We start from the raw sequence: 12,360 nt of genomic DNA, 5'->3' as shown, positions 1-12,360 counted from the left end.
ACTTATGTACATGGGATTTTTTTAATTTTTAATTTTAATAAATTTGCAAAGATTTCAAACAAACTTCTTTCATTATCATTATGGGGTATTGTTTGTAGAATGTTGAGGAAAATAATGAATTTAATCCATTTTGGAATAAGGCTGTAACATAACATAAATATAGAAAGGTAAAGCATACATTTGCTTATGCTTGCATGAGCAGTGAGGTACTGTATCGTATTACAGTAACCCAGCCCCTGAGCGTCTTATTACCCCTGTATTATCTTATTACAGTAACCCAGCTCCTGAGTGTCTTATTACCCCTGTAATATCGTATTACATTAACTTACCCAGCTTCTGAGTGTCTTATTACCCCTGTAATATCTTATTACAGTATCCCAGCTCCCGAGTGTCTTATTACCCCTGTAATATCGTATTGCAGTAACCCAGCTCCTGAGTGTCTTATTACCCCTGTAATATCTTATTACAGTAACCAGCTCCTGAGTGTCTTATTACCCCTGTAATATCTTATTACAGTAACCCAGCTCCTGAGTGTCTTATTACCCCTGTAATATCGTATTACAGTAACCCAGATCCTGAGTGTCTTATTACCCCTGTAATATCGTATTACAGTAACCCAGCTCCTGAGTGTCTTATTACCCCTGTAATATCTTATTACAGTAACCCAGCCCCTGTGTCTTATTACCCCTGTAATATCTTATTACAGTAACCCAGCTCCTGAGTGTCTTATTACCCCTGTAAAATCGTACTACAATAACTTACACAGCTCCTGAGTGTCTTATTACCCCTGTAATATCGTATTACAGTAACCCAGCTCCTGAGTGTCTTATTACCCCTGTAATATCTTATTACAGTAACCCAGCCCCTGAGTGTCTTATTACCCCTGTAATATCTTATTGCAGTAACCCAGCTCCCGAGTGTGTTCTTACCCCTGTAATATCGTATTACAATAACTTACCCAGCTTCTGAGTGTCTTATTACCCCTGTAATATCTTATTACAGTATCCCAGCTCCCGAGTGTCTTATTACCCCTGTAATATCGTATTACAGCAACCCAGCTCCTGAGTGTCTTATTACCTCTGTAATATCGTATTACAGTAGCCCAGCTCCTGAGTGTCTTATTACCCCTGTAATATCTTATTACAGTAACCCAGCCCCTGAGTGTCTTATTACCCCTGTAATATCTTATTACAGTAACCAGCTCCCGAGTGTCTTATTACCCCTGTAATATCGTATTACAATAACTTACCCAGCTTCTGAGTGTCTTATTACCCCTGTAATATCTTATTACAGTATCCCAGCTCCCGAGTGTCTTATTACCCCTGTAATATCGTATTACAGTAACCCGGCTCCTGAGTGTCTTATTACCCCTGTAATATCTTATTACAGTAACCCAGCTCCCGAGTGTCTTATTACCCCTGTAATATCGTATTTCAATAACTTACCCAGCTTCTGAGTTTCTTATTACTCCTGTAATATCTTATTACAGTATCCCAGCTCCCGAGTGTCTTATTACCCCTGTAATATCGTATTACAGCAACACAGCTCCTGAGTGTCTTATTACCCCTATAATATCGTATTAAAGTAACCCAGCTTCTGAGTGTCTTATTACCCCTGTAATATCTTATTACAGTAACCAGCTCCCGTGTGTCTTATTACCCCTGTAAAATCGTATTACGATAACTTACCCAGCTCCTGAGTGTCTTATTACCCCTGTAATATCGTATTACAGTAACCCAGCCCGATAGTGTCTTATTACCCCTGTAATATCTTATTACAGTAACCCAGCTCCTGAGTGTCTTATTACCCCTGTAATATCTTATTACAGTAACCCAGCTCCTGAGTGTCTTATTACCCCTGTAATATCTTATTACAGTAACCCAGCTCCTGAGTGTCTTATTACCCCTGTAATATCTTATTACAGTAACCCAGCTCCTGAGTGTCTTATTACTCCTGTAATATCTTATTACAGTAACCCAGCTCCCAAATATTTGAATGCATGTTAGCGCCATTCAGATGGTCCTTTTACGCTTGTAGTGACATAATGTTTTGTCTGTGTCAGATATGGTGAAGATGGTACAAGTGAAGACGTGGACTCGAGTCCTGCTGAAGAGAATGATTTCCCTCTTCTTGATGATGGCATGGATCTTCTCAATGAAATATTTGAAACCCTGAACACAAGAGCACCTGGAAGGGAGCGCACACTGTATGGGGCTCACAGTCTGGACTGCTTTAGCCTGGATGACAATCAGTACTTTGGACAGGTGAGCATTTGACTTTATAGCAGTAAACTATCTGCTATCAAGTGGGTGGGTTGTGAATGGCTGTACCCGTTCACTCACATCAGTAGAACTCACTAAATCTACTAGAAGCATGAGAGGTCTTGATGAGTCAGTCGTCTAGCCCCAGCCAATTACATTAGATCTGGCCAAATAAAAACGTGACCTATCCTGTGACCGGCACGCTTCCTGATGACCTCAACACGACGAAACATACGTCGAGGCGCATCCCGGTCACGTGTTTTTCTTCCGGCTTCCAGTTTCTACATTCCCAGGCGGTGGAACGCACGCCGACTTTACACAGTGCGAGCAGTACGGCTGCTTCACAATCCAGCTGGCATTTTATGCGATTTCCCTCTAGTGCCGAGGCAAGGCACTTTTTAAAGTAAGAGGCCATTTGGCTAGTTGTTTTATATTTGTATTTTTAATAAAACGTTATTATGCCATGGTCCTGCTCTTTCTGTTTTCTGAGTAACCTTGGATTGGAGTGATCCCCCAGGCTTACCCCACCGGATTTCACCAGTATAGGCGACAGTTCCTTAATCTGTCAAAGTTCCACCTGACCTGTCTTTTTAAATAAAGGGGTCATGGTGGTTTGGTAAGTAGGCTACTTACCATATATCCAGTGGGTGTCGTTTGTTTTCCACGATCGTTTTAAGTGGTGACGGTGTACAGTTTTAAATTGCTCCAGTTTATATGGACATCCTTGTGATTTATCAGATTTGAACATTTACTGTCACTTTGCACTTTATGTATTAACTAATGCCGCGTACACACGGTCGGACTTTTCGTCTACAAAAGTCCAACGTACGCCGACGGACTAAAGCTGGCTGGTAATCCGATCGTGTGTGGGCTTCTCCGGACTTTCAGCAGACTTTTTCAGCCTCAAATCCGACGGACTTTAGATTTGAAACATGCTTCAAATCTTTACGTCGTAACTACGACAGACCCCGAAATCCGCTCGTCTGTGTGCTAGTCCGACGGACAAAAACCCATGCTAGGGCAGCTATTGGCTACTGGCTATGAACTTCCTTATTTTAGTCCGGTGTACGTCATCACGTACGAATCCGTCGGACTTTTGTGTGGTCGTGTGTAGGCAAGTCCGTTCGTTAGAAAGTCTGCTGCAAGTCCGCCGAAAGTCCGCCGGAAGTCTGTCGGACAGGCTGTCGGACTTTTGTAGACGAAAAGTCCGACCGTGTGTACGCGGCATAAGGCTGCTTTTCATTGGATTTTCACCATCACCTTGCACTTTATGTATTTTTGGATTAAGATACTAATATTGTATACGTATTATTTGTCATGATTTATAATTTTAATTATTGTGGTTCTTTGTTCATAAGCGCCCCCTTATGACAATGCTGCTGCGCTGCTCCTGAAGTCAAAGCAGTGTTGTCACCTTCATGTTGGCAATGCCTGCTTGCCTTACAGTGAGATGTAGAAAATGTTGTAGAAAGCGTATATCAGTATTCTCACTGCTGCTGCTATACAGACCTGTAGTTTGTCATTTAGCAGCTGGCCACACCCAGTCCTGCCCACTGCTGGATTGGTGGAACCACCTCTGTTACTGGAACCATTGTGAGCTGCAGTGTCTGGGAGAGGGAGCATGTGAGACACAAATAAGGGAGGACTTGGCTCATACAGGGAAGGTAATGGGAGGTTATTATTTCACTTTTTTAGGCTTGTGCAACACATAGCAACTGGATTTGAGATCTGTTTAGACTATTATACCGGAAACTTTGGTGTACTTTAGAGTTGAGAGGACAATCCATACTCTTATTCCCTCCTATATCTCACTGACCAACAGTTGTACAAAAGAAGCAGGAGGGGTGGGCCTGAGAAAAATACCCAGTCAAGTCTTGCAAACAGGTGTGCCCAGAGATTTCAGCATTCTAAAGAGTTTGGAACCTTTAGAGCATGTGTGTCTTCTCTATGGTTCAGTAATGAGTACGGTAATTCAGACTTCACACTCAACTTGTGGCCAATCTCTCCTTTTCCTGTTGAGAATAGTGAAGTGCTTAAAGGATAAGTTCACCTTTGGGAAACCGTTTTTAGGGTGGAACATGACCCGCCACCTCTAGTGACAGTGTGCCGAGGATCTTTTCCCCGAACTCACTATCACAATAAAAAAAATGCGTCCATGCAGGGCATCCATGCAGGCCCCCGCCACCCGGCCATGTTATTCATTCTGCGCTGAATGAACTAAAAGTACCAAAAGCCTTTGCGGCTGTTTGGCTTGTAGTTCTCAATGAACTACCAGGGCGCTGTTGAGCGCTCTAGGTAGTTCATTGTCTCTTCTTGTTATGCCCCGTACACACGGTCGGACTTTGTTCGGACATTCCGACAACAAAATCCCAGGATTTTTTCCGACGGATGTTGGCTCAAACTTGTCTTGCATACACACGGTCACACAAAGTTGTCGGAAAATCCGATCGTTCTGAACGCGGTGACGTAAAACACGTACGTCGGGACTATAAACGGGGCAGTGGCCAATAGCTTTCATCTCTTTATTTATTCTGAGCATGCGTGGCACTTTGTCCGTCGGATTTGTGTACACACGATCGGAATTTCTGACAATGGATTTTGTTGTTGGAAAATTTTATAGCCTGCTCTCAAACTTTGTGTCGGAAAATCCGATGGAAAATGTGTGATGGAGCCTACACACGGTCGGAATTTCCGACAACAAGGTCCTATCACACATTTTCCGTCGGAAAATCCGACTGTGTGTACGGGGCATTAGTGTATAAGCAGGAGAGCGGGCGGCATCACAGAATTTGATGTAAGGCGGGGGCAGGAGCTGCCTCAGTTAACCTTTCGAGTTAATCAGCAGGTGATTGGTGGCTAGGACTCTGGGCGGTCCTAGCATCCAGTCACCAGCTTGTAAATATGAAACTATAACACTGGCAGCTCCTGCTCCCGCCCTCCATCCAGTACTGTGGTGCCTCCCGCTCTTTGCTCTGCTGTACACATGCTGTCAGGTAGGAGAGTGCTACCTACACAGCGCTATGTGTTTGTCAGACAGAGGCCATTGCTTTTGGTGTGAAAAGGGGGCAGATGACAATGCTTTGGGGGGTACAGGTCACTACTATGGGGGGGGGGAGGCAGGGGACACTGCTATGGGCAGCAGAGGACACTGTGGGGAGCAGAGGAAACTGCTATTGAGGGACAGAGGACGCTACTGTGTGTGTGTGTGTGTGGGGGGGGAGGATAAACTCCTGTGTGGGGGTAGAGTAAACTGCTATGACACACTATGTTTTATTCATGTTGTGTTTTTATTGGGAGCTTGATAGTTTGTGTTTTTAAAGGGCATTGCCTAGAATCCCCCCTCCGTCCACCCGGTAGAATAGTTTGGTACTTCAACTCTGTATTTGGTTATTTACATCGAATTGCACTTTTAAGGAAACTGGTGACATAATAACTGTAATTAAAAAAAGGCATCAAGCTAGGTTCCTGTATAGAAAGTCTCTGGTGGAAGTAGTCTTTTCCAATATGCACACTAGTTCCAAGGCAGTGGGACACCAGCAATTGTGTAAATAAGGTGACTGCCCATCAACTAGTAGGCAGATGGTCAGACATTGGCAGCTTCTACCAAAAGCTTCTCAGGTATTCAGAAGGATAAAACATTCTTTTAGGTCCCCTTCACATCTAATGCCGCGTACACACGACCAGACATTCCTTAAGAATAGACTCTGAGGTCTTTCCGACGGAGTTCCGCTGAAACGGACTTGCCTACACACGATCACACCAAAGTCCGATCGCTTAGAACGTGATGACGTACGACGGGACTAGAAAAAGGAAGTCCAGTAGCCAATTGCTGCCCTTGCGTTGTTTTTGGTCCATTGGAATAGCATACAGACGAGCGGTTTTCCCGATAGGAACTGATTCCGTGGGAAAGATTTGAAACATGTTCTATTTCTAGGTCCGTCAGAATTTTAGAAAGAAAAAGTCAGATGAAGCCCACACACGATCGGAATATCCGACGGAATGATTCCGTCTGACCTTTTCTGCTGGAAAGTCCGGTTGTGTGTACGCGGCATTAGCGTTTTATGTTAACATGCATTGAGTTAAGGCTGCCCAATCGTGTTGGCATACCAGATTGCAGAAAGAATAGACCTAAAGCAAAATTATAAAGCAAGGCATGTCTGTCTGTACTTGTGTGTTGGGAAGGAGTTCAGAAATAATCACAATGCCGTGCATATTTTACTGCACATTACTTTCTTTTCATAGGTGTTAAAGGGGCTTTAAAAGCATTCCAGAGGAGAATCTAAAAAACAGCTTGGTGGGAATCTAAATCAGGAGACCCTTAGTCATTGGGCCCCCCTTTTGTTGTTCAATTGTATCTACATTTCTTTGCTGAGAATAGTGAATCCCTTTAAAAATGAGTACTTGGAGAAAATAGTATTTATACAGTAAACTACTATGCAAATAACTACTGTGAGAACTAGCTTCAAGTGATAGAGCTTTAAAGGACATAGCAACTCGCTTTTCTTCTTTTTAAGGGCTTTTCTAGGCCAGTTTTATTAACCGCTTCAGCCCCGGAAGATTTTACCCCCTTCCTGACCAGAGCACTTTTTGAGATTCGGCACTGCATCGCTTTAACTGACAATTGCATAGTCGTTCGACGTTGCACCCAAACAAAATTGACGTCCTTTTTTCCCACAAATAGAGCTTTCTTTTGGTGGTATTTGATCACCTCTGCGGTTTTTATTTTTTGCCCTATAAACAAAAAAAGAACGTCAATTTTGAAAAAAACGCATTATTTTTTTCTTTAATAAATACCCCCCAAAAATATATAAAAAAGAACTATTTTTTTCCTCAGTTTAGGCCGATATGTATTCTTCTACATATTTTTGGTTAAAAAAAAAAATCGCAATAAGCGTATATTTATTGGTTTGCGCAAAAGTTATAGCGTCTACAAAATAGGGGATAGTTTTATGGGTTTTTTATTATTAATTTTTTTTTTTACTAGTAATGGCGGCGATCTGCGATTTTTATCGTGACTGCGACATTATGGCGGACCCGTCAGACAATTTTGACATATTTTTGGGACCATTGGCATTAATAATACAATGATCAGTGCGATTAAAAATGCATTGGTTACTGTAAAAATGTCACTGGCAGTGAAGGGGTTAACACTAGGGGGCAGTGAAGGGGTTATGTGTGTACTAGTTTGTGTTCTAACTGAAGGGGGATGGTGACTGTGCAGGGAAGATAACAGATCGTCTGTTCATACTCTGTGTGAACAGACGATCTGTCTGTTCTCCCCTCAGAGAACCGGAAACTGTGTTTACACACACAGATCCCGGTTCTCCAAGTCTCGGCGGCGATTGCGGGAGCCCGGCGGTGGTGGAGACCGCCGGGCACTCACATCGGCTCGGGGGGTGAGCGGGGGGGGGGGGCACAGCGACGTTACATAACGTTGTTTCGCCCAGCCGTGCCATTCTGCCGCAGTACAACTGCGGTGGCTGGTCGGCATGTGGTAAAAGAAAGTTCAAAGTTCCAGAAATCAAAATCAACAGGTTTCCCTCGCAGGGGTTTTTCGCATTGCCCTTCCACCAAAAAATCAAAAACAAACATCATTCACCCTACACACACAGTACTCTTGCTCTGCCTTAACCCTTTAGGTTCTTTGTCTCTTTCAGGCAGGCTTTGTCTCTTTCAGGCAGTTTGGGTCCGTACACTTAGCAGCCCTTTGCTGCTCTGGCTCTCACCTATCTCTTCTAGGTGGAGCCCTCCTGACTTCTCAGCAGACAGCTCATCTGTTTGCCGGGGTGGAGCCCAGAACACACGTCTTGATTCTACAAAAAAAAAAAAAAAGAGTACACCTACACAGTGTGCTTGTTATTCAGAAAACATGGACCCAGGATTGGAGATTTTTGCCCTCCCGAATCTCTAAGAAATCTCTGGGCTCCATGTCCCAAACTGGGTTTTACCAACTGATGAGGAATATGAAAAACCAGTTTGCTCTGGATTAAGCAAACCCCCTGGAGCCCCTCAACCTGTCTGGATGGGAATCCTGAGTCATAACCTCTTTTTTCACCGCTTTTTTTGCCAGGCCCAGTACTGCTACACTACCTTTACCTACTTTGGTTAAGTCCTTGCATGTCTTGTGCCAGCTGTTTACTTACTTACTGATACATAATTACATACATACTGATTTATAATTTCTGACTTCTCCCCTTTCCAGTACCAGTCTAGTGAAGAAGATCTGCGGCTCAGCTTGAGCCAGCCAAGACATTCAGACCTGTGGTACCTGCCAGAAGTTGATGAAGGAACTGGAGACAACTTGGAATCTCCAGATGACAATTCTTCTACTCCAGACAACATATCAAATGCCTCAGATTATGCTTCACCGATTATGGATGTGGCAGCATCAGATACTGTATCAACCACTCCAGACACCACTTCAGTGACCAAAGATGACATCCCTTCATCATCATCTGTAGATGTAACTTCCCAGGAGCCTGATGTCTCTTCCTTTATCGAAGAAAAACCTGTATTCTCTTCAGAGGTCGTATCTCCTTCTCCCAAAGTCATTTCAGAGACTTCTTCAGTCACAAGTGAGCTCAAAATAATTCCGCCATACCCAGAGCCTGAAATTTGTCCTGCCCAGAAAGATGAAAACGAAAAACTGGAGACTGTTTTGCCATTGCTGCCTCAAGAAGTTGCACTAATGAGAAAAGCTTCCAGTGAACCTTCACGTACCATAACTGGGCCCTGTGTTAGATCGGTGGTATCTCGTTTTCAGGCTGGGAGTCTTGACCCCAGAATGGTCTGGACAGGGACTAAGAAAGACTCTGAACAAGCAGAGACAGTCATACCCAGCTTTCGCTCATTTAATACCCAGAGACCTAAATCTCAGGTATACAGCAGCCCAAAACCCAACAGTTCAATACATCGTGTTGGCCCTGTATTTCTTAGGACCCAGAGTACACCTAAATTAGAAATACCCAAAAGACCAATATCTGATACCACCGTACCCCTTACTTGGGCACATGATGATGGCTTAACCCCAGTAAGTCCTAAAAGTAGTATGAGTGATATGAAACACGAAATGGCTTCTTCTCCAGTGTTTTCAGAGTTGAAGGAATCACCTCTGCCTAAAGTCTCTGAAATGAAGAAAAAGTTTGAGGTGAACTCTTTACAGTAAAGATTGTATGCTTTGGTAATACGATACATGATATACTGCCCTAGTGACTTATACAAAACATATAGCCTAACTATATTACATATAAGAAGCAATTTTGTTAATTAAATGCATGTTGACTGTAAATAAAAATTGAATATAATGCTGCAATATTCTAAAAACATTGACCACTCTGATATTTTAACACAATGCTGGTAAAATGAGGCATTTTCCCACCCCCATGGGACATTATCTTTGCAAAAATATTCATTCAGTTTTTCACAAAGAAAGGCAAATTGGTGGTTAAAAATTAAAGGAGAAAAAGAAAAGAAGTCTAAGAATGTGGTCAGTAGTAAAACGGTGTACAGCATGCAATCAACAGGAGAACAACAGTCAGTTGACAATGGTTTTTTCTACCAAAAATTCTTATTGCATATGCTATATTTCCTACCAGAAATTAGGTAAAATCGTGGTAAACATAGTCGTACCAGTGTATTTCACTAAAAAAATTAAAAAGGGAATCGCTACAGTGATCTGTTAAGAGCATAACCACTCTTGATGAAAGAGGGGAAAGCATAAATACCTTATGAGAACAAGAGTTGCATACAAAATATCATATTGCTATATGGGTTTGAGCACAGAACTCATAAGCTTATAGAGTATTGTATTGTTGGTAAGAAAGAGAAGTGACAGAAGTAATGAAAGGAAGCTAGAGAAAAGGTTGAAGAAAAAAGGGAAAAAGAAGAAATGCCTGTTCAGAGGTCTGTTCCCGCTGTCCCCACAAGTCCACCGTCATCCAGACAAAATCCAAGGGTTCCAGACTTTTTCCAACATCAATTGTTTGTCTCTCAGCACACTAACCATTTTTTCGTTAAGTATTATCCAGGCTAATTTGCACTTTATCAAAGATAGGTCAATCAACGCACCCTTCCAGGCCGTGGATATTGCTATCTTACCCGCCTGGGGATGTTGTCAACTGGTTCGTTTAGAAGGGCAATCCTAGCATTCTTAGTGATCTTAACCATAGTTACTGAGTTGATCAGGGAGTGAACTTGCATCCAAAATCACCTAATCTTGGATGTACTGCCCACATTCTCACAAACAGGATGAAGAGGATACATTTTGGAGAGTCTCTCGAGAAAGCAGTACCACCTGGAAAAAACCTTATAACCAGCTTAAACCAATGTTATAATCATAATGCAGGGACACCGGGGTATGAGGGGACTGAAGAGGCCATCCCTTACAGGGAGAATCTGACAAATTTAGGAAATGAGATAGAGTAGGGCTTAAAACTGCTTTACAGAGTTTAGGAGAGATCCACATTACTAAGAGCCCTTTCACATTGGGGCCGCCCGTGTGCTAGCGCTAAAGTGCCGCTCGTTTTAGCTGAACTTTTCGGCCGCTAGAAGGGGTTAAAAATGCCTGTGTTGCGGCGCTTCCGAAGACCTTTTCAGGCGCTTTGAAAGTGCTGCCCAATCATTGCAATGGACGGGGGTGGTTTGGGAGTGCTGTATACAGTGCTCCCAAACCACCCCAAAGATGCCGCTTATAGGATTTTTTTCTAATGTCCCGCAAGCGCTCTGCCCCAGTGTGAAAGCACTCAGGTTTTCACATTCGGGTGGCATGGGAGACAGTTATTAGGCGCTTTACAGGCGCTATTTCTAGCGCTAAAACGCCTGAAAACTGCCTCAGTGTGAAAGGGCTCTAAATCTAAGACCCCTTTCACACTGAGGCGCTTCTAAACTGCCAGTAAAACACCGAGTGCTTTTGAGGCACTTTTCAGGCGCTTTTGAAGAGTTTTTCAGGCACTAAAGGGCGTTTCAGGCGCTTTTGAGGCGCTTTCCATTAATTTCAATGGAGAGGGGCACTTTTGAGGCGCTTTTTTTAGCTCTTGAACCATGCTCCAAAGATGCTGCTTGCAGGAGTTTTTTCACCTCCCTGCCAGCGCAACACCACAGTGTGAAAGCATCCATTGATTTTAATAGGAGGCAGTTTTTGTGAGCTTTTCAGGTGCTTTAACGCAAAAGCGCTTGAATAACTCCTCAGTGTGAAAGGGGTCTGGTAGTAATGGAGCACAGGCCTTGGTCTCAAAAGAAACCCAATCTGGCTTATAAGAAACAGAGTTTATAAGAAACAGAATCAATCTGGGTCAATTGAGTCAGAGTATAATATTTTCTAAAGTCTGGGACTCCTAGCCCTCTCAATTCTTTAGGGGCCTTAAGAGTGTGGCGGGCCAACTTACTACTTGTGGTTTTCTAAATATGTTTCAATATCCAGGTTTGAAATGGACTGAGCTTGGTTTACCAGAACTGGTATCTGACTGGCATTCTATGCATTAAAGAGGTGTTCCAGCCTGGGGAAAATACTGTAGCTGCTGACTTTTAATATATGGACACATACCTGTCCAAGGACCTGCGATGTCGACACCCCAGCTGATGTTCGGATTGGCTGTTGGGTGCTGCCGCAGGCATCTTCACTAAGGGAAACTGGCAGTGAAGCCCTGCGGCTTCACAGATGGTTCCCTGCTGCGTATGCGTGAAACTTGCTGCAGTTTCTAATTGGCCCAGTGGCGAAGGAAGGAGGAGGGGGGCCAAACTTCCAAAGGAAAGGGCGCAGTGGCGCCGTCTTCGGAAGTGGGGAAGGGGGACCTGTCAAAAACAGGTCCCTGTTTCCCCCTTCCCCCTGAAAGGTGCCAAATGTGGCACCAGAGGGGGGGGGGGGGAGCAAATAAGCGGAAGCTCTACTTTTGGGTGGAACTCCACTTTAAGGTAAAAAACCCCCCCCAGCCCCCTCTAAATACTTACCTAAGCCTGATCTCAATCCAGCGTTGTGTACGAGAGCAGCAGCTCTCTTGCTTCTTATTGGACAGTGAGGCAGCAACAGTAGCCATTGGCCCCTGCTGCTGTCAATCACACCCAGTGTGGAGAGAGCAGGAGGTGGTGCCGAGCCGCACTCTTT

At 43.7% G+C, this 12,360-nt stretch overlaps 1 protein-coding gene across 2 annotated transcripts in view; it reads left to right on the top strand.

Annotated features, from left to right (window-relative positions):
* DENND1C (DENN domain containing 1C) overlaps nucleotides 1-9,584 on the top strand; it is a 105,419-nt gene extending 95,835 nt beyond the window's left edge. For both annotated transcript variants that reach the window (XM_073622808.1, XM_073622809.1), the window contains 2 exons: nucleotides 2,063-2,264; nucleotides 8,464-9,584. In XM_073622808.1, coding sequence (XP_073478909.1) covers nucleotides 2,063-2,264; nucleotides 8,464-9,426 — 1,165 coding nt within the window. In that variant the 3' untranslated portion in view covers nucleotides 9,427-9,584. The remainder of the gene's footprint in view (nucleotides 1-2,062; nucleotides 2,265-8,463) is intronic.
* Nucleotides 9,585-12,360: the final 2,776 nt, after the last annotated feature.

The sequence above is a fragment of the Aquarana catesbeiana genome, linkage group LG03 (genome assembly GCF_042186555.1).
Source record: "Aquarana catesbeiana isolate 2022-GZ linkage group LG03, ASM4218655v1, whole genome shotgun sequence".
Taxonomy (NCBI): domain Eukaryota; kingdom Metazoa; phylum Chordata; class Amphibia; order Anura; family Ranidae; genus Aquarana; species Aquarana catesbeiana.
The sequence above is the reverse complement of the archived record's forward strand: the minus strand, read 5'-3'. Positions and strand labels throughout refer to the sequence as shown.